Source organism: Equus quagga, chromosome 5 (assembly GCF_021613505.1).
Source record: "Equus quagga isolate Etosha38 chromosome 5, UCLA_HA_Equagga_1.0, whole genome shotgun sequence".
Taxonomy (NCBI): Eukaryota; Metazoa; Chordata; class Mammalia; order Perissodactyla; family Equidae; genus Equus; species Equus quagga.
In genome coordinates, this window is record NC_060271.1 from 52,844,311 (window position 1) to 52,866,775 (window position 22,465).

A 22,465-nucleotide genomic window follows, 5' to 3' on the forward strand; every position below is an offset into this window, starting at 1 on the left:
AGTATTTGTTATGCCGCAAACAATACGCAGAAGCCGGGTCGCACTGAGAAACCACCTCCCAGGACAATAGGGAAAGAAAGAGCTTTTGAAAACTCTCAAGTCTGAGGCTCTGCAGCCCTGCTGAGAGGCCAATTTCTTCCCTCCCAGAGCCATTTATTCCATTACTCCTTTATTTACTCACGCAACATTTTCTCAGCCCCCACTCTCAGCCCCCACTCTGTGCTTTGCAGTACGTTGCGAGGCTCCAGGACGAATAGAAGCTTCCTGCCATCGGGAAGTTCGCGGTGGGAGTTCCAGTGGGAGGCAAGAGAGGTAAAGAGAATTTACACAACACTGTGCCCCAGGCTCTGCTGCGGGGGTGGGGGGTAAAGGGTGCTGCTGCGTGGGGGCCACAGAGAAGCGTGGGTCTCACGGAGAGCAGATGTTTTATTTCCACATTGTAATGATGCCCCAACCAATCTCCAGATTTGACACAAGCAACAAAAGAAAAAATAGACAGATTGGACTTCAGCAAAATTGCAAACTTTTGTGCATCAAAGGACAACATCAACAGAGTGAAAGGCCACCAGTGGGAAATATTTGCAAAGCATACATCCAACAAAGAATTAATATCCAGAATATATGAAGAACTCCTAGAACTCAACGACAAAAACAAACAACCTGATTCAAAAATGGGTGAAGGAATTGAATAGACATTTCTCTAAAGAAGATACACAAATGGCCAATAAGCATATGAAAAGATGCTCAACCTCACTAATCATTAGCAAAATGCGGATTAAAACCACAATGAGATACCACCTCACACCCATTAGGGTGGCTACTATAAAAAATAAAAAATAAAACAAAACCCGAAAACAAGAAGTTTAGGGAGGGATGTGGAGCAATTGGAAGGCTTGTGCTGGTAGGAGGTAAGATGATGGAGCTGCAGTGGAAAGCAGTATGGTGGTTCCTCAGAAGGTTAAACACAGAAGTACCATATGACCCAGCAAGTCCATTTGTGGATGTACACCCAAAAGAACTGAAAGCAGAAACCAAACAGATATTTACACACCCATGTTCTCGGCAGCATTATTCAAAATAGGCAAAGGTGGAAGCAACCCAAGTGTCCATTGGTGGATGAGTGGATAAGGAAAATGTGGTATATATATTCAACGGAATATTATTCAGCTTCAAAAAGGAAGGAAATTCTGACACATGCTACAACATAGATGAAACTTGAGGGCATTATGTTAAGTGAAATAAGCCAGTTACAAAAAGGCAAATACCATAAGATTCCACTTACATGAGGGCCCCAGAGTAGCCAAATTCATTGAGACAAAAAGCAGAATGGTGGTTACCAAAGGCTGGGGAATGGGGAGTTAGTGTTTAATGCAGACAGTCTCAGTCTGAGAAGGAGAAGACGAAAAAGTTCTAGAGCTGGGTGGTGTGATGGTGAACAACAATGTGAATGCATTTGATGCCACTGGACTGGACACTTAAAAATGGTTGGACTGGTAAGTTTCCTGTTATGTATGTGCTACCACAGTTTAAAAAAGAGAGAAAGAGGGGCCGGCCCCATGGCCTAGGGGTTAAGTTGGGTGCACTCTGTCTCTGTGGCCTGGGTTTGGTTCCTGGGCACAGACCTACACCACTCGTCAGTGGGCATGGTGTGGTGGCAACCCACATACAAAATAGAGGAAGATTGGCACAGGTGTTAGCTCAGGGGCAAATCGTCCTTAACAACAACAACAAAAGAAACTCCAAGCCAGAGATAGTGACCCTCTTAGTTATTTTACCTTTCCCAAATGAAGAGTCAGGATTCTTTTCCCAATTCAAATAAGCAAAGGCAAACAAATTCTGTGTGAGAAGTACTGCTCATTTATCTCCATCCATTCAAGCATCATTTAAACATTTGTTGAGGACCTCCTATGTCTTGGGGCTTTTCTAGGCACTGCCGTTAGAGCAGTGAGGAGAACAGCACCTCGCAGAAACACCTGCACTCCTGCGGGCTGGCCTGAAATCTAAGGGTGTGTCACTTAGGGTCCCAGCAGGAAAGAGATGGCACATTCAAATTCGGGTAACTGGAGGAGGGGCTGATAAAGGAACTCTTTACGAAGATACGGACAGACCTCGGGAAATTACATGGGGATCATTCAGAAACCAGGCTAGTAACCATGGAGCTGTTACCACCTGCAGGCTGAATGGCCGAGGAGGGGATGGGTACTGGAACTCAAGACGAGAAAATGGTAAGAAAGCTGTCATGAGAAGAATAGTGAAATTGCTGGAGAGACACAGTCACCCAAGGCTACCCCACAGTCAGTCCAAGGCTATCCCATAGTCAGTCCAAGGCTACCTGACAGTCACCAAGGCTACCCCGTGGTCAGTCCAAGGCTACCTGACAGTCACCAAGGCTACCCCATGGTCAGCCCAAAGCTATCCCACAGGGAGTAAATACTCAATGTCATTCTCCTCCCCATGCTGATCCCCTGCTGGTTCCTTAGCAGTCAAACCCCAGCAGATGACATAGTGCAAAACAGCCCTTTGTTGCAGAGTCTGAACAACTCAGCAGGGTAGAAAATGGAGAAGGAGGTCCTGGAGGGACAGACAAGAGATGCCCACATCATGGAGAAAACCTCAGGTTCGTGACCCTCCTGGGCCTCAGCTCCGGGAAGCTGACTCAAGGCTGGGCAGTCTTCTGGGAAGCAGACATTCCTAGGGGAATCTGGGAATTCCAGCTTCAAGCTCTCCCAGGGAACCACACTCAGCTTTTCCCAGCCTGAGATTTGATGGATGGACCGGGGCGATTGTGCTATCAGTCTGACCAGGGAGGGTTAGATTGTTCCAAGTATTCTGAACCAAAGTTTGGCCTAACCCAAAGCCTGAATCCCATGAAGATTGGATTATTGTTTGGCAAATACTTCCTTCCCATTTCCATCCACTGTGGGCGGGATGCTCTTCCTCACCCCATGTGTTATTTCTCACTTATTTTGGGAGGGATGCGAGTAGACAGGAGCAGACAGAGGCTTGAAGTCTGCTCCGGAGACCCACCTTGAGAAGATGCGCCCTGGGTTGCTGTGACCCTCAGCCTGGCCCCCAAATGAACACAGGTAGGGCAGATCCAACCAAATCAGCCTGATTAAGAATATTGACTTTACACTGTTTTTCTAAGGAAATGAGACTCAGACATTAAGTGGCATGTGCAACATTGACATATCTAACTAATTAATTGCAGGTCTGGTTGTAGAATACAGTTGTTTTAATGTGCAACCTAATACTTCGAGAAATCTTTCTCTGGTGAAATAAAAGGACCCGAGGAAGCTTCCTCGATGTCAATATCGATTCCGCCCACTGGCAACCCAAAGCCCACACTGCCCCTGCCAGCAATTCTTCCTTTTCTTCCTGCCTCCTAAACATCCTTATTTTCTCCTTTTGCTCCACTCTCTCCCTTAGCAACCACACTGGGGCCTGCAGCTTAATTTAGCCTCATCTCAGGTTCAGATGCTCTCAAAATTTAGACCAGTAATGTAAGACGTCTGTTCACATCTCCATCTAGCTATCACGCCAGCTCCTCCCCGTCAGTGTGTTCCCAGACAAACTCTATCTTCTTCACCAGTTCTTCTCCAGACTTTTATTTCTTTAAAATATTTTTTTCACTTTTTTTTTTTAGATTGGTACCTGAGCTAACAACTGTTGCCAATCTTCTTTTTGTCCCCCCTGCTTTTTTCTCCCCAAATCCCCCCAGTACATAGTTGTATATTTTAATTGTGGGTCCTTCTAGTTGTGGCATGTGGGACGCCACCTCAGGATGGCCTGATGAGTGGTGCCATGTCCGTGCCCAGGATCCGAACCCTGGGCCGCCGAAGCAGAGCGCGTGAACTTAACCACTCAGCCACGGGGCTGGGCCCTCACTTTTTATTTTTATAATAATTATAGATTCACAAGAAGTGACAAAGATAGTAGAGAGAAGTCTTTCGTACCCCTCACCCAGTTCCCCTCAATGGTTACGTCTTACACTGCTGTAGTACAGTATCAAAACCAGGAAACCGATATCGGTCCAGCGTATGTGTGTAGTTCTGTGTCATTTTATCACATGTGTAGATTCCTATCACCACCTCTGAAATCAAGATACAGAACTACTCCAACAACACACAGATCCGCCCCACGCTACTCCATAATCACACCCCCTGCCTCCCACTCTAACCCTGGCAACCACTAAATTGTCCTCCATTTCTATAATTTTGTTGGGAATATTATTCAGATAGAATCATGCAGTATGTGATCTTTTGAGATCGGCTTCTTATAGTTTCACCATACCAGTCACTCAGAACGATGTCTTTGGGATCCATCCAACTTGTTTCTTGTATCATTTCTTTTTATTGCTGAGTATCAATGTACCACAGTTTATCTAACCATTCACCTATTGTAAGACGTTTTGTTTCCAGTTTTTTTTTTTATTAGTGTTATGATAGATTATAACCTTGCGAGATTTCAGTTGTACATTTTTGTTAGTCATGTTGTGGGTATACCACTTCCCCCTTTGTGCCCTCCCCCCACCCCCCGTTTTCCCTGGTAACCACCGATCTGATCTCCTTATCAATATACTAACTTCCACCTATGAGTGGAGTCATATAGAGTTCGTCTTTCTCTGATTGGCTTATTTCGCTTAACATAATACCCTCGAGGTCCATCCACGTTGTTGTGAATGGGCCAATTTTGTCTTTTTTTATGGCTGAGTAGTATTACATTGTGTATATATACCACATCTTCTTTATCCAATCATCAGTTTCTGGGCATGTAGGCTGGTTCCACGTCTTGGCTATTGTAAATAATGCTGCGATGAACATAGGGGTGCAACGAACTCTTGAGATTTCTGATATCAGGTTCTTAGGATAGATACCCAGTAATGGGATGGCTGGGTCATAGGGTATTTCTATTTTTAACTTTTTGAGAAATCTCCATACTGTTTTCCATAGTGGCTGTACCAGTTTGCATTCCCACCAACAGTGTATGAGGGTTCCTTTTTCTCCACAACCTCTCCAACATTTGTCGCTCTTGGTTTTGGATGTTTTTGCCAATCTAACGGGTGTAAGGTGATATCTTAGTGTAGTTTTGATTTGCATTTCCCTGATGATTAGCGATGATGAACATCTTTTCATGTGTCTATTGGCCATATTCATATCTTCTTTTGAGAAATGTCTGTTCATGTCCTCTGCCCATTTTTTGATCGGGTTGTTTGTTTTTTTGTTGTTAAGCCGTGTGAGTTCTTTGTATATTATGGAGATTAACCCTTTGTCAGATAAGAGGCTTGTAAATATTTTTTCCCAATTAGTGAGCTGTTTTTTTGTTTCAATCCTGTTTTCCCTTGCCTTGAAGAAGCTCTTTAGTCTGATGAAGTCCCATTTGTTTATTCTTTCTATTGTTTCCCTCAACTGAGGAGTTACAGTGTCCGAAAAGATTCTTTTGAAACTGATGTTAAAGAGTGTACTGCCTATATTCTCTTCCAAAAGACTTATTGTCTCAGGCCTAATCTTTAGGTCTTTGATACATTTTGAGTTTATTTTGGTGTGTGGTGAAAAAGAATGGTCAATTTTCAATCTTTTGCATGTGGCTGTCCAGTTTTCCCAGCACCATTTGGTTGAAGAGACTTTCTTTTCTCCATTGTAGGCCCTCTGCTCCTTTGTCGAAGATTAGCTGTCGGTTTTGTTTCCAGTTTTTGACTGTTACAAATAAAGCTGCTATGAACAATAGTGTACAGGTTTTTGTGTGGACATGTTTTCACCACTCAGAGATAAATGCCCAAGGGTCAGGTTGCTTGGATGTATGGTACGCACATTTAGTTTTCTGTTTCTTGTTTTTCTTTCAGTTTTATGGAGATATAATTGACATACAGCTCTGTATAAGTTTAAGGTGTACAGTGTAACGACTCGACTTAGTATGTTGCAGAATGATTACTGCAGCAAGTTTAGTTAACGTCCATCACCACATACGGACACAAAAAAACCACCACAGTGTTTTTCATTGTGACGCAAGCTTTCAGGATTTATTCTTAGTAGCTTTCTATATACCATACAGCAGGGTTAACTACAGTCATCATGTTGTACATTACATCTCCAGAACTTATTTCTCTTAGAACTGGAAATCTGTAGCTTTGCCTACCTTCATCCAGCTCCTCCATCCCCACCCACTGCTGCTGGTAACCACAAATCTGATCTCTTTTTCTATAAGGTTTTTTTTTTTTCTTTTCAGATTCTACATATAAATGAGATGAGATAGTATTTTTGTCTTTGTCTGACTTATTTCACTCATGTTTAGTTTTTTAAGAAACGGTGAAACCAGTTTTCAGAACGTCTGTAACATTTTACATTCCCATCAGCAATGTATGAGAGACAGTTTCTCGCCTCTCACCAGTTTATTTGGTTTGTTTTGCTAGGAGTCTGGTGACATCTCATCAGGGTCTTAATTTGCATTTCCCTGACGGTTAGTGATTCCGAATATCTTTTCATGTGCTTATCTGCCATAAATATATCCTCTTCAGTGAAACGTCTCTTCATTTGCTTAGTTCAATTTCTAACAAGATCGTTTTTATATTGTTGACTTTTGAGAGATTGCATATATTCTAGATAAGACCCCTTTGTCAGATATGTGGTTAAAAACATTTTATTACAGTTTATAGCTTGTCTTTTCAACTTTTTAACAAGGTCTTTTGCAGACCAAACATTTAAATTTTTGAGGTAGGCCAATTTATTGATTTTTTCTTTTTATGAATGGTGCTTTTGGTGTTATGTCTAAGAATTTTTCACTAAGCCCTCCTATGTTTTCTTCTAAAAGTTTTATAGTTTTATGTTTTACATTGAAATGTATAATCCATATTGAGTTAATTTTTTATACCGTGGGAGATTTAATTCAAGATTTTTTCTCTTTTTTTTTTTTCTTTTTAACTGTGTGCCTTGTATTTTCCTTTCTTGCCTTATTACTTTGGCTAGAGCTCCCAGTTCTGTGTTGAACAGAAGTGGCAAGAGTGGACTTCATTGTTCTCAGTCTTAGGGAGAAAGCGTTCAGTCTCCCATCATTAAGTATGATGCTAGTTGTAGAATTTTTGTACATGTCTTTGTCAAGTTGAGGAAGTTTCCCTCCACTGCTTGTTTTCTGAGAGTTTTCGTTGTGAATGGACATTGTCAAATAACTTTTCTGCATCAATTGATATGATTAGATGATATTTCTTCTTCAGCCTGTCAATATGATGAATTACATTGATTGGTTTTCATGTACTGAACTAGACTTGCATACCGGAATAAACCCCCTTTAGTCACAGTGTATAATTCTTTTTATATATTGTTGAATTCTGTTTGCTAATATTTTATAAAGGAATTCTGCACCTTTATTCACAGCATTTAGTTTTCCTTTTTTGTACTGCTGTTTTCTGGTTTTGATATCAGGGTAATAACAACTTCATTAAAAGAATCGGGAGGTATTCTCTCCTTTTCTATTTTTAGGAAGACATTGGGTAGAATTGGTGTTAATTCTTCTTTAAATATTTGGTAGAATTCTCCAGTGAAACCATCTTGGCCTGGAGATTTTAAGTTAGGAATTCAATTTTCTTAATACTTATAGGGCTATTCAAATTATCTATTTCATATTGGGGCAGTTGTGGTAGTTTGTACTTTTTAAGGCATTATCCATTTCATCTAAGTTGTCAGATTTATGTGTACAGAGTAGTTCATAGCATTTTTAAAATATCTTTTTGCTGTCTGCCAGATCAGTAGTGATATGACATTTCATTCCTAGTATTAGAATCTACATCTTCTCTCTTTTTTTCTTTGTCAGTCTTGCTAGAAATTTGTCTATTTTTTCTAAGCTTTTCAAAGGACAAGTTTTTTGTTTTATTGACTTTCTCTATTCTTTTTCTATTTCCAAATTCACAGATTTTAGATTGTATCTTTATCATTTTCTTCCTTCTGCTTGCTTTGGGTTTATTTTACTCTCCTCTTTTTAATTTCTTGAGATGAGGGCTTAGATTACTGATCTGAGACTTCTCTTTTCCAATGTAAGGTTTAATGCTATAAATTTCCCTCTCAGCATTGATTTAGCTGCATCCCACAAATGTTGATACATTATATTTTCAGTTTGATTGAGTTCAATGTGTTTTTAAATTTCCTTTGAGATGTACTCTTTGACTTGAGTTATTTAGAAGTGTGTTGTTTAGTTTCAAGGTGTTTAGATATTTTCCTCTTATCTTTCTGTTATTGATCTCTAGTTTGACTCCATTGTGATCAGAGAACACATTCTGCATTATTTCAATTCCTTTAAATTTGTTGAGATTTGTTTTATGGGCCAGGATATGATCTATTTGGGTGCATGTTCCATGGAAGCTTGAGAAGAACGTGTATTCTGCTGTTGTTTCATGGGGGGGTTCTATATATGTTGATTAAATCCTATTAGTTGATGGTGTTGTTGAGTACTTCTATATCCTTACTGATTTTCTTTCTGGTTGTTTTATCAGTTCTTAAGACAGGGTGTTGAAGACTCCAACTATAATTTTAGATTTTTCTACTTCTCCTTCAATCAGTTTTTGTTCAGTTCTACCAGCTATTGTTTTACATTTATACACTCCATTGTTTGATACACACACATTTAGGATTGGTATATCTTCTTGTGGTATTGACCCTTTTATCATGATGAAATAGCCATCTCTGTCCCTGGTAATTTTCTTTGCTCTGAACTCTACTTTACCTGACACTAATAGAGCAACTTCTGCTTTTTAAAATTAACATTAGTATGGTATAACTTTTTTCATCATGTTCATCATGTTACTTTCAACCTTGTTTTGTTTGAAGCAGCTTTCTTGTAGACAGTATATGGACGAATGATGCTTTTAATCCACTCTGCCAATCTGTCTTTTCTTTGGCACATTTAAACCATTTACATTTAAGTAATTATTATTGACATGTTGGGGCTTAAGTCTGCCATTTTCCTTTTGTTTTTTGTTTGTTCTCTCTGTTGTTTGTTTCTCTGTTTTCTTTTTCCTTTGGTTACTTGAAATTTTTAGAATTCCATTTTGATTTATCCATAGTATTTTTTAACGTTCCTTTTTGTATACATTTTTAGTGATTGCTGTAGATATTACATTATGTATAAATAACTGACCATAGTCCATTGGTGTCAACGTTGAGCCAGTTTAAGTGAAGTGTAGAAACTTACCTTCCTTTATATCCGCTACCCTCCCCAATTTATAATGCAATCATCTTGAATATTTCATTTATACACTATGAGAACCATATTAGATCATAATATAATTTTTGTTTCCATCATCAAACATAATTTAGAAAACTCAAGAGAAGAAGCTCACTGTATTTACCCATATTTTTGCTTACTATGTTCTTTCTTCTTTCATGTTGTTCTCCAATTCCTTCTTTTTCATTCTCTTTCTATTTAGAGAACTTATTTTAGTCATTATTTAGGGTATATATTTTATTCTTTGAGTGTACATCCATGAATTCTCTGAATTTTCTTTCATCTGAGAATGTCCTGACTTCCCCTTTATTACTGAGATATTTTCACTAGGTATAGAATTCTGGGTTGGGAGTTCTTTTCTTTCAAGATTTGAAAAATGTTATGCCACTTTCTTCTGGTCCCATGGTTTCTGATGAGAAATCTACTATCATTTAAATTGGTTTTCCCCTACAGGTAAGATATCATTTTTCTCTGGCTGCTTTTAAAATTTTTCTTTGCATTTAGTTTTCAGAAGTTTAACTACAATGGAGTCTTCGAGTACTTTTACAGCCCTGCCCTTTTTCTGTTTTCCTCCTAGAACTCCAATAACATGAATGTTAGATTTTTTTATAGCTAGATTTTTTTATAGGCCTCCAAGCCTCTATTCTTTCTTTCTTTCAGTCTATTTTCTCTGTTACTCAGATTAATTTCTATTTCTCTATCTTCAAGTTCACTGATTCTTTCTTCTCTTTCCTCCATTCTGTTGTTAAACTTAGCCATTGAAATTTTTCTTTTATTTATTGTGCTTTTCAGTTCTAAAATTTCCATTTCACTCTTCTTTATATCTTCTGTGTCTTCACTGAGATTTTGTATTTTTCCTTTGTGTTGAGTGTGCTCATAGTGCTCAGAGCATTTTTATGATGACTGGTTTAAAGTCTTTGTCAGGTAATTCTAACATATATATCATCTTGCTTGTTGACATCTGCTGACTGATTTTTTTCATTCAAGTTGATATTTTCCTGATTCTTTGTATGATAAGTGATTTTTGATTGAAGCCTAGACATTTTGGGTATTATGTTATAAGATTCTGGGATACAAGAGGCAAAATAAAATCCAAGGAACTCATCCCCATGTCATTCTTCAAGTCCTGAGGTCCCTAGTGGATCTGCCTCCTTCACTCCACTTTTCAGAATCTTCTTATGTTAGTTATATACATAATGTCCAGGGATTTTTATCTCTACTTAGCAGGAAAGACAAGGACACTTACTTCTACTGTATCTTCCTGGAAGCAGAAACCCATATTTCTTTTAATTGAACCATCTTTCTCCTTGTTTTAGAAGTCATATCTGACTCCTTCATTTATGTTCCATTTCCAATATTGGGACAATATTTTGAAGATTCTGCCTCCTTAATACTCCCTGAGTCAAGAGTATGCTCCTTTTCATGTTCCTTGCCTTTTCCCTTTTCAGAAACTCATTATCTCTTGATTGAATTGTTTAAATGGCTTCCTAATTAGTCTCTAAACTGGCAGTCTCTCCCTTCCAGTCTCTCCTGTTCTACAATGTGGCCAGGTTTATTTCCTTAGACATAAATCTTTATACTTTCTTTCTCTTCCTCCGTAGCTTTTGACAGTTCATCACAGGCTACTTAGTAAAATGCAGGGTCCTTAGCTTGGGGTTCAAAGCCATCAACATAATGGCTCAATTTCCTGTCAACCGCTATATCTTCCTCCACTCTCACATACAATCTGATGCTGCAGCTAAAATACATCACTTCCAGATCCCAGACACATGCTTTGCAGTTTGATCCTGGGCCTTCTCTCATGCTTTTCCTCTGCTTGGAATGCCCCTCCTTGCCCACTTGGGTCAAGGCCCATTGTTTCAAGGAAACCTTCCTTGACCACCCAAAGCAGAACTGACACATTCTCCCCATCAAAAACCCAAGCCTTTTGCTCCCATCTCTCTTTAAACATATGTTCAACACATTTCATAGCTACAAGACAGAATGTATGGTCCTTTCAGGGTCTCTCCTCTTGTACAAAATAAGGCCTTGTTGGCTCAGTGGTCCAGAGAGGAGAGCAGACCCATCAGTGGATGGCCAGACTGGAGCTGGTTTCATCAGAAGGCAGCAGGTGTGGCAGTAAAGCATTTGCTTCCTTCTTGAAAATGTGCCAGTTTCAGGAGATTCTATTCTGCTCTGGGCTTCTCTGAAGGTCCAGGGAAGGAAACTTTAGAGACACATCTACCATGCTTGATGGGAAGTCGGCTTTGAAGACCCTCTAGAGAAAAGCCCCCTTGCCTTTCATTAGATCTACCTGTCATGTCTGCAATAGGATAGCTCCCCTATTAGGGTGAGGTGCATTCTCTGTAAGGGGGGTGGTGGCAGCGTGAGGAGTGAAGGAAGAGAGAAGCTGCTTGGGTTTAATTTAAGTCTTAGCTCTGCCACTTACTAGCTGTTAAACTCTGGACAAATTATTTAACTTCTTTGTACCTCAGATTCCTCATCTGCAAAATGGGGATAATTATAGAAGCTGCAGGGAATCATATAAAAATGCTTAGAACAGTTCATGGCACTCAATAAATGTTAGCAATTACCATTCCCAATGTTTTCCACCAAAGTTTCCTGAAGAGTAGAATATTTGTGAGTCCTGGGGGAATATCCCAAATTAGCCTCTGTTTGCTTGAAATTTCTTTTAAGCATTCTATTTTGTGTTAAATATTTATGCAAGTTTTGCATTCTATTCCATGATAAAGTTGAGTTTGTTTTAATATCTGGCTACTATTTCTTCTGCAAAAATATTTAAGAAAAATGTACACTCAGAAAGATGCTTCCATGTTGTACCCTTGACACAGGGTGGGACCTCCCAGTAGCACCCTCTTATAGCTTGAGGGGCACAGTCCCAGCGGGCCTTGAATCAAAGCACAGAGAACTGAAGCCCAGACCAGCACCTTAAAATGTTTCTCATTGATGAGTGCTGTGTGGGGCTGATGCAGCCCCACCTGCCCATTCATGGACCCTCCCTAAACTGAGATTCACAGCCTCAGTCCATCTTTTCTCATTCAAGAGAGCCAGCCTCTTGTTGGATGTGTTAAATATGGGCAACATGAGCGTGGAAATAAAAATCTTGGCTTGGATTTCCTGGGCTATGATCATCAATAAAATAGGGCAAAAGAGAGCTATAATCTAATGTACTATAGTACTGTAATTAGAGCTTCATGCATAGGAGCGCTCTCATGCCTTCCCTCCAAAATAATGAAACAGTTTAACATAAATAGTCGTGACTTTATTCTCCATCATGTGGTGTTCAGTGATTGGGTAATTATGGTAACAGCATACAGTCAATGGATGCTGAGTTCAGAATGTAAGAGGAAAGAGATGGGAAAAAGGACACGAAGGAATACAACCATAGAATGATAGCACTGCAGAGTTGGGAGGAATCCTAGCAATTGTGTACCCGATACCCCCATTTACAAAAGGGGACACTGAAACTCAGAAGGGTTAAATGACCTGCAAATGTCAGATGCTTAGGCAGAGGTGGAGTCAGAAGTAAAACCCAGGTTTCTCTCTCCTGCTCCATATCCTTTTCAACCCACGTGTTGTCTCTGGGAAACCACATAAAGCAGAATATTCTAGAAAGCTTTCCGCATGGCGAGTAGACTTTGTTAACAAAATCTGCTGAGATAGAGAACGTTTCTGTGACTTAAGCTATTGTCTGACCTTTCATTGCCTGTGGACTCTGAAAGTCATGGCCATTCAATGCCAACAGCAATCAGCAGTAAACATTTGAAACATTTTTTGTTTTATCCATTTTGTTCCTTTGATGTAGCAAAGAGGAAAAATTAGCAAGGGGATAAATTAAGATTTTGTTTAACTTACAATTGATGAGGCTGATTGTTTATTTTAGGTTAGATTTTATTTCTATTACATTGAGAGCATCAGATAAAGAATAAACTTTCTCATAAGAATGTTTACATTTCCTGGTCCTGAACTATACGTAAGAAACTCAGACAGAATTCAATGCTTTTTGTAACGAAGCACAGGAGTTTCCTAAGGAAAAAAGCTGAGTCCTCACGGGACAAGCAGGAGACAGACACTAGCTGGCGGACGTGTAACACAGGTTCAGATGACACAAACGGGCACCATTTTTTCCCCAAGGTGTTGAACATAAACACAATCACAGCCAAAGTCATCCACATGCCCTCCCTCTGCTCCTCTCCCCCTTCCTGTAGAAAAGGAGAGGCTGATGCCACCGGAGGCAAGAGCTTGAGCCCACCACCTGCACTAAATCCGCTGACTCTGTCATTGTTCCTCGGTCCCAGAAAGCCACACCTAGGGGCTGGGGACTTCCTCCTTCCTACTCTGTCCAGTAACCACCCTGCCACTGCTGGGAGCTAAGCCTAAGCTGAATGAGGTGGATGTGGAAAATGCTATCCTGTCTATGGTGGGAACGTGTGCCACTCTGGAAAGAGCAAAGCCAGTCGCAGAGGGTCACTTGGCAGGAAGTAGCAATGCAGCTGGAAACATTCTCTACAGAAGTAAGACTCCTGCCATTACATCCAGAGAGAGATACAGATGCCACTAAGCAGAAAATTTCTCATCAAAGATAATGTCCTCTGTGTTCTTTCTTGCTCCAATTTCAACCCTCCTCAAGCCTTGAAAAGCAGCTGGGGCTCAAATGTCTTGCTCAACAGAGCCACTCAACGTCAGATTTCAAGGTGGGATTAGGAGGACGTTGAGATGGCAGCTGAGATCAGGGACGTAAACACAGGAAGACCCCTTTTCATGGGCACCTCTGCCTTCTCGTTAGGGCCATCCTCGGAGGGCCCACCGGCACACAGGCTGGGTGGGAGGGGGGTGTCATCAGTGGCCCCGCTGATGTGAAATACCATGACATATGCATCTCTAGACCACTTTCCCATCACAAGGTGCTCTCTCCACCAAAGTTTTATTTGTCAACTGCCCAGTGGTGTGGCAGGTCCCATTGTCTTCACTGACTCATGAGGAAACGGAAGCTCGGGGAGGCTAGCACAGACAGCAAGAGGATAGAAAAGACTAGACTAATGTATGCTAAATTTACTGACAGTCTACTCTGTTCCAGATGCTTTACTGTCCCTTATCTGCTTAGTTTCCTTGTCTGTAAAATGGGGCTAATAACAGCACCTCCCTCATAGGGTGTTGCAAGGATTAAACGAAATCATGTGGAGAGATGTTTAGCATGGTGCCTGGTGCATGGGAAGTCTTCAGTTCCAGTGTTAGCAGATCCCTACAATATCCTCACAGGCGTCTTTTATAATCCCCACCTTACAACTAGCAGACTGAAGCACAGAAAGGAAGATGATTCACTCAGTCAACCAGCAAGTTAAGTGGCCTCATTAGGCCTCAAATTCTGATCAGCGTGACTCCAAAACCTGCACTCTTTCCACTCAAGAAGATGATTATTCCAGAACTTAGGTCTCCTGTTTCCAAGTTCTGTGCACTTTCCTTGACCCATTCACCCGGATTTGAGACGATCTCCTACTCAAAGTTTTGTGACCTGGTTTGACTAGCAAACACAAAGCTTTCTGTCTCACAAAATACACAACAATTTGTCATCATCCAAACAAAAATCCAAGCACCTTGTTTCATGAAGACTTTGATGACACAACAAAGCAGCTCTCATCAGAGTCCGCAGAGCTGCTAAGCAGTTCTGAAGCGGACTCAAGTGTCTAGGCCAATAATTAACATGAAAGTCAAAAGGATATTCTCATCAGTATTCCCACAGTTTCAAAAATCCTTTTTATTACATGACTTCCACCTCAGTCCCTTTTTTTGCAAAAGGTTAAGTGGATACAAAAAAAAAGATCATTGTAAGAAAACTTTCTTATTTCTATGGCTTCTTACATGTAGTAGTAGGCATTCTATAAACGCTGGTAAAATGTATGAATAAATTTATTATGAATGAATGCATCTATTTCCTTCTTGTGGATTGGCTCAAAGAGCCAATCCTTTTAGAACGACTGACAAAACTTCATCTGTGAGAGGTCACAAGTGTCCAGTAATATTTTGCTAGAAAGCCCACTGTCTTTACAATTTAGATGTCCCCGATGCAAGGATGCCTGCCGAGAATAAGATCAGAGGCTCATGGGGTGTGCTAGCATGGGCAGAGCTCACACTTGCTTTGAAAATATTAAACTTGAGCTGGAGTAGGAGGCTCCCACACTTATGCCAAGATCTAAACACAGGCAGGGAGCACACATTCCTTTGGCTGCTGTGTTCATTATGTGCTGTTTGCTGGGGACTGGCCAGTTCTGAGCCCATTTGTACCCATCTGATGATTTTTCAAAAGAATCAATCTGTAAACAAGATCAACAGGCCGACACCCCTGAGATATGACACACACTTTGCTTGGAGCTCCATTGCTGAGAAGTGGACGGTGAAAAGAGAACTGGACTCGTCAGAACACCTGAGTTGGAGTCTTGGCTTTGTGGTCTCAACAAGGAAGGGCTCTCCTCCCTCTTTATCTGGAAAAGTGGCAATGGCAATACCTACTAAACAGAATCCATGTGCACAGAACACATTTGTGAAAGCACTTTGTAAACCACAAAGCGATAAGCTGGCCTATCTCAAAGGATCATTACCACCAACAGAGGGGCAGGAACATTGTGTGCTGAGTGCCACTGGACTGCTCTGGCTTGGAAAGGAAAACAGCACATGAGATATTCTCAACAACCAGTGACTTCAGGTTACTTCCATGCACCCTACTCTCAGATATATTAAGCTAGATTTGCCTCAAAGTTAGCCACTCACGCGCCTGCTGCCTTTGCCATTTTTGCCATGGACAGCTGAATCTCAGCTGTGTTATAATTTATCGAACATTTCCCCTTACATTAAATGTAAGTTAACCCTATTTCTGTACATTTTCATCTTGTTTTAACCAATAAATCATGGGTTTGACATGCTGGTAACACATGCTTCTGCACTGCATACCACATGTGGGGGACATTGTATTAACCAAAGATCACTGTCTCGCCTAATCCAGAGGGGAGTGGTCTCTTCCCCAGAAAAGGGAGCCTGCAGAACCTTGTGTGGGCTGGCACAAGGAATGACTTGGATGTCCCCAACGCCGAGCAGGAGTGCAGTCCTAACATATTTAAAAGGAACCTCAAACTACAACCCATTATCTGACTACAAATAATAAGAATTATTTACATCTATAGCACTTTGAAGTTTGAAGAACACATTCATGGTCATTATACAATCTGCTCATGAGCAAAAGCTTGGTAGCAGGTGGGCTAGCTGACACCACCCTTTCACACAAGGGGCTCAGAGATGTTAGAGGATTTGTACAAGATCACGAGGAATCAGGGGCAGCATCACTAAAACCTCTGTCTTCAGCTCATTTCTCTGTACCCTTCTCAGAGGGAACAATGTTTTTTAAAAGACTGCTTTTCCCTCTCTAGGCAGAACAACTCTCTCATGCCACCTTTTTATCCATCCACTCTTCTACCTACCCATTCATCTATCCATCAATCTACCCGTTCATCTATCAATTCGTTCACCCATCTACTCATCTATTCACTAATCCATCCATCCATCCACTCATCCACCCATCCATGCTCTTATCTGCCCTTTAAAACATGTATGCATATCAATCCATTCATTTACCCATCCATCCATTGATCCATCCAACCACTTATCCACTCCCCCATCCATCCATCCATCCATCCATCCATCCACTCAACATCCGAGAACCTCCTTTGTGTGTGTCATTATACAGAGCACTGGAACTACCTACCAGTTTTTGTTCTTATAAAAAGAAAGTTTTCATTTTGAACAGGGATGGAAATAAGACTAATAACTGCATCGGTTTCTTCTCATTTGAAAATCTACCATACATTTGCCCTGAGGATAGCAAAACACAGTAGTATGCTCGAATTCTTCCTGTCAAATGAAAGAAAATACTTGGGAGTCTGACAACAAAAGATTCAGGAAAAGACCTAGTTAATAAGAGTCCTCTCCTTCGTAAGTACATTAGAAGTACAATAATTATGGTTACGTTGTTGGATCACTTTAGATGAAAAGGGCACACATTCAATTACTCCACATAAGTAACAAGGCCAAATAATTAGAACTATATCCCTGACAGAGTCTTGGAACTTTTTGGAAGAGCCATTATAAGCATCTAGGCGTTTTCTCAGACTGCCGTTCAGAGTTGAGATCCACTTATCTTCATGATTGCACTCTATTTGGTATTTTAATTCCTCAGTTTCAGAGTTGAGGGCAGTAAACCAGTATCAATGATGCAGGTGGCCTCACATATTAAGACCTTATAAAGGGATGTGTTTCAACAAAACTTCAAAAATCATACAGAGCAGAGTGAAACAAAATATGAATCTACTATCAACCAGTATAAAAAAGAAAGGACAAAACTCAAACACGCAAAAGAAAATAAAACATTTGAAATTTCTAAATAAAAAACAAAACCTCAACACTATTGACAAAAATTTTAAAAAATTGCCCAAACAGGCTATAACGCCAATGAAATTACTTTCGCCAAGTTTCCCAGTTACCAACGACTTCCTTATCAACGAATGCAACAGAGCAGTGGTTCTCACGCTTTAGTGTCCATCAGTCACCTGGAGGGCCGGTTAAAACACAGATTGCTGGGTTCCACTCTCAGAGTTTTGGATTCAGGTTCAGTTTCAGAGTCAGTAGGTCTGGGGGGAGCCCAAGAATTTGCATTTCTAAATTTCTGGGTGCTGCTGCTGGTCTGGGGACCCCCCCACCCCTTTGAGAAGCACCGCAATAGACCATCTCTAGTCCTTATCTTACGTAACTCCTCAGTTATGTGTGACACCGTGGACTACCCCCTAGACCTCTGAATGCCACACTTCTCTCGCTTTCCCTGCCATCTTGCCTCTTCTCCTTTTTGGTATCATAGAGTTCCTTGGAATTTTATCCTGGGTTTCTGCTCTTTCACTGAAATCTTACTGAGCGACCTCATTCATTCTGAAGCCTTCAGTCACCACTTATCTGGGAGCCCCAGGCTGCAGCTCCAGCCAGACACAATGTGAGCTTCACAAGGACACTTGTATTGTCTTGTTCACAGTTGCATCCCAACTGCCCAGAGTGTGACTGGCACACTGGATGTGTTCAATAAATATTTGTTACTACTTCCTAGTAGATATTTCTACCTAAATTTTCCACAAGCTAACTGGCAACTGAAATTAAACGTATTCAGAAAGAAATATATGAAAGAAGGATATTTATATAAACTAGATTCTTCCCCCATATTTCCAATGGTACCATCATCCACCCATTTACGAAGATCCAAGAAACCTAAGGACATTCTTGGACCCTCGCCTGTCCAACACAAAGTTGTGTTGATTTTACCTTCTAAATCTCTTTCAAGTCCATCCGTTTACCCCTATTCCCACTACCACTGCCTCATCTAGGCCACTCCAGTCTCAGCTGGATGCCCTTGGCAGCCCCTGAGCCAGTCCCTGCCATAATCTCCGCACCACACAGCAGTCAGCTGAGAAACCGGAGCTCCTCCTGCCACAGCCCGGCCAAAGCCTGTCCAGGGCTGCTCCTTGCTTCGGGCAGAGCCCCACCCTCCCCAGGGCCTCGCCCTCTTTCTCTGCCTCTCCAGGTGCAGTTCACACTCTTCTCTCTCAGCCCTGCACGCCAATCATCCCCCACCTATTTTGTCCCTCCCACCCTCCATACCCTCTTATTTCTGAGCCAGGGCTCACTCTGCCCTCTCATCTGGAATGCTCTCCTTTCCCTCCTCCTGCAAGTTTCAGTTGACTACCTTCTACTCATTTTCAGTTCCCAACTTCAAAATTCACATCCTCCAAGAAGGCTTCTGTTTTCCCTGCAGAAAAACAAAACACCCCAACGCTTTCTCCGGGAGAAAGCTCACGTCTACACAGCGCTGGGCCCAGGGCCTGGACTCGGTCCTATTTGCTGGCGGAATAGGCCAACTGGATTTCATGGGGGGAATTTTAAAGGAAATCATTTTTCTAGGTTGAGAGCAGTCAGAGTTGTGCTTATATCTGGGAAAGGGCATGAGGGAATGCTCTGGGCGACAGAAGTATTCTATATCTTGTTCTGGGTACAGGTCACATGGGGGTACACATCGGTAAAAGTTCTTCAGCTGTACACTGAGGTTGTGCATTTGACACACGTAATTCATATCTCAATAGAAAGAAATGAATTATTTTTATAGTAGAACTCACATGAGGATACACAACTTCCTATGGGCTAAAGCAATTCATGTGGGATAACAGGATAACAGTAGAGCTCAGTCACAACCAAAGGCATAAAGTTCCGAAAGAGGCTCATTGTTTTCCAAAGATCCAGAATTAAAAACATGGTGGAGCAAGTCTTTAAGACTTTGGTTTGAAAATGTGATTGTTTGAGACTGACTATGCCTTACTTAAATTTGAGGCCCTGGGGCCGGCCTGGTGGCACAGCAGTTAAGTTCCCACGTTCTGCTTCAGCGGCTCAGGGTTGGCTGGTTTGGATCCCGGGTGTGGACGTGGCACCGCTTGGCACACCATGCTGTGGTAGGCATCCCACATGTAAAGTAGAGGACGATGGGCATGGATGTTAGCTCAGGGCCAGTCGTCCTCAGCAAAAAGAGGAGGATTGGCAGCAGATGCTAGCTCAGAGCTAATCTTCCGGAAAAAAAAAAAAAAATTGAGGCCCTGAAATATTTTTGGGGAAAGAAATTATTTCAAAGTTATTCTCCACAGAATCACATACACTATTTAAAAACCCCATGTTACAAATTAGAGAGGTTTGAGTTAACGACATATAGTTCTATGTCAACGTTTGTGGTATCTTAAACTTCGGGACAGACAGCTGTTGCTCAGCTAGGTTCACTGCATTTTTAATATGATCTCTTCCCCTCTTCAGAAATTGCAGGACCAGGACACTGGCCAAACCACACCGTGTGGGCGAGTCCCTCAACACCCTTTAAAACGAACTCTGCAATACTGACTTCTGGGGAAGCAAATTTTCCAAGCACATCAAGAAATTTAGGCTGGTCTAGTTGTCTTTCTTAGACTAGAACATAAAGCACGGAAGTTCAAGGTTCCTTTTCTAACCAGGAACAAAAATGCCGGTGGCTTCGGAGCTGGGTCTCTGTGGCTTCTTTTTCACAAGGAGAAGGCCCCCGTGCTCTCACGACCGGCTCCGGTGTGTGTCTGCTTCTACTCTTGGTTTTATTTTAATCAAAGTTTCATTTTTCTTATCTCTATTTGCCACTGGTACTTTGACATTCAAAAATCAAAGGAGAGAAACTTTTAAAACTCCTGATTACCTAATTTACTGAAGATATTACATTAACCTCATCATCATTATTACCAAGTGAGAGAAAAGAACCTTTTAATTATATCAAACTCTTTCAGTACCAGGATTAGAAAAGCTGAAAGCACCCCAGCCATCTCAGTCTGTGAGGAAAGTAGCATCACTGTGCCCCTTTTCCTGATGGGAAAACTGAGGCAGCTAACCGGCAACCAAAAGATGGCTGCACGTCCCACAGCAGACGTACTTATTCCTAATGTGAGGCACTCTGTCGCTTTTTCAAAGTACCACCCATGAAAAGGAAATAATCGGATAAAGTTGGCGTTACACAGGGATGAGAGGGGAGGGGAGGTTGGGGGAGCTGGGATGGGCGACGGTCAGTGATGCTGATGCTGATGCTGATGGTGATGGTGGTGATGGTGATGGTGACGCTGGCCAGCTCCTCTCCTGTTTCTCCATCACTGCCTGTCCTCTGTGCCTCCTCCGTCCCCGCGTGGCCTCTGCCCGGAGAAACACAGCCGACAGGATTTGCACCCAAGCCGCACGTTCGCAGGCAAAAGGCTGAGGCGCCTGCGAACCGGCACCCCCGCCCCGAGCCCGGCAGCTGGCGGCCCCGTGCCCCACTCTGCCGCCCGCGCCCCCCCCAGGCGGTGGCCCCTCTCTGCGCCCGCGCCCCCCGCGCTCCGGCACCGCCTCGCAGGGCGCGCACTGCCCCAGCCCCCGGGCCGCGCGCGGCGGGAAGACTCGGCTGGCCCAGCATCCCTGCAGGCCGCGCCCGCGACCCCCCGCCCGCTCCCCACGGAGCCCCCAGCGGCCCGGCCGCCGGTCACTTACGCCTGCGCTGGGCCCCGCCGCCCGGCGGCGCCGAGACAAAGGCTGCGCAGCCGCTCCGCCGGCTGCTCCAGGAGCCGCGGCTGCCGGGGCCGGGAGGAGGATGGGGGGCGGAGGAGACGGGGGGAGGGGCAGCGGGGGAGGGGCCGCCGCGGCGCCGGCCACCCGATGGCAGCGTCCAGACCCAAGTCCTCCTCCGCCGGCCCGCCACCTTCCTGAGCGCCGCCCTCCCTGGGTCCTCCCCCGAAAACCTCCCCTAGGGGACCAGGGGACCAGGGGACCGCCCCTCGGGGGGTGGGGTGAGAGGAAGAGGAAGGGAGACGTGTGCGTGTGTGTGTGTTCCTTCTTAATCATGATCCTCTCCATCCACCCCCGCGTCCCCGAGCAATCTTAGGAAAATGCCAGACTCCGCCTCACCTGTGCAACTCTGGCGGCACCCCCACCTGCCTCCTTTCCGTGCGCGCACACCTCTGCTCCTGATGGTCCAACCATTTTGTAAGAGCAAAACCGAGACCCGGCAGGCGAAAGTGGCCGAAGACTCAGGGCAGGTGAGAGGCGAGGCGGGAGGAGAAGGCAGGACCGACAACCGGTGCAGAGCAGGTCCCAGGCTTACCTGTTTCCCTTTCCTCTGCCCGGCGCCCGCGCCTGGTACCAGCGGGATGGGCAAGGCTGGAGAGTGGGGCCAAGCCAGGCGACCCTTCACGGGCCCGCAGGGAGTCGCGCAGGCTTCCCTTTCTGGGAGAAGCAACACTTTTGCTTGGCTCAGTTATTTGCATCTTGTTATGAATAGTAGCTTTGATTTATTTTTATTTTTAAAACTTTTCTATTAGGGAGTTTTCAAAACTCAAAAGCAGAGAGAACGGTGTAATGACCCCACAAGTGCTCAGCTCCTGCTACAAAGTTTGTCAACACTTTCTATCCTTCTACTCCCCCTTTCTCCCCATCACAGAGGCACACTGAAGACTTTTAAAAAACATAATCGCAATATCATTATCCCACTTTACAAAATGAAGAATTCCTTAACATCGTCTGACCACGATTTATTCCCAGCTGATGGTTATTCAGTGAGCGCTTATTATCTACCAGAGCCGTGTGTAGCGCTTTACCTACCCTGCTCAGCTTTGGCGCCGGCCCTCATTTTCTCTAAAGCTGG

At 42.9% G+C, this 22,465-nt stretch overlaps 1 protein-coding gene across 1 annotated transcript; it reads right to left on the reverse strand.

Annotated features, from left to right (window-relative positions):
- Window positions 1-20,611: 20,611 nt before the first annotated feature.
- On the reverse strand, window positions 20,612-22,088 carry LOC124239612 (uncharacterized). Its single transcript, XM_046661793.1, has 3 exons — window positions 21,926-22,088; window positions 21,316-21,568; window positions 20,612-20,981 (listed from the first exon to the last, which is right to left on the reverse strand). The coding sequence occupies exons 1-3, from the start codon at window positions 22,086-22,088 to the stop codon at window positions 20,735-20,737; spliced, it is 663 nt and encodes a 220-aa protein (XP_046517749.1). The 3' UTR covers window positions 20,612-20,734.
- Between the last annotated feature and the right edge of the window lie 377 nt (window positions 22,089-22,465).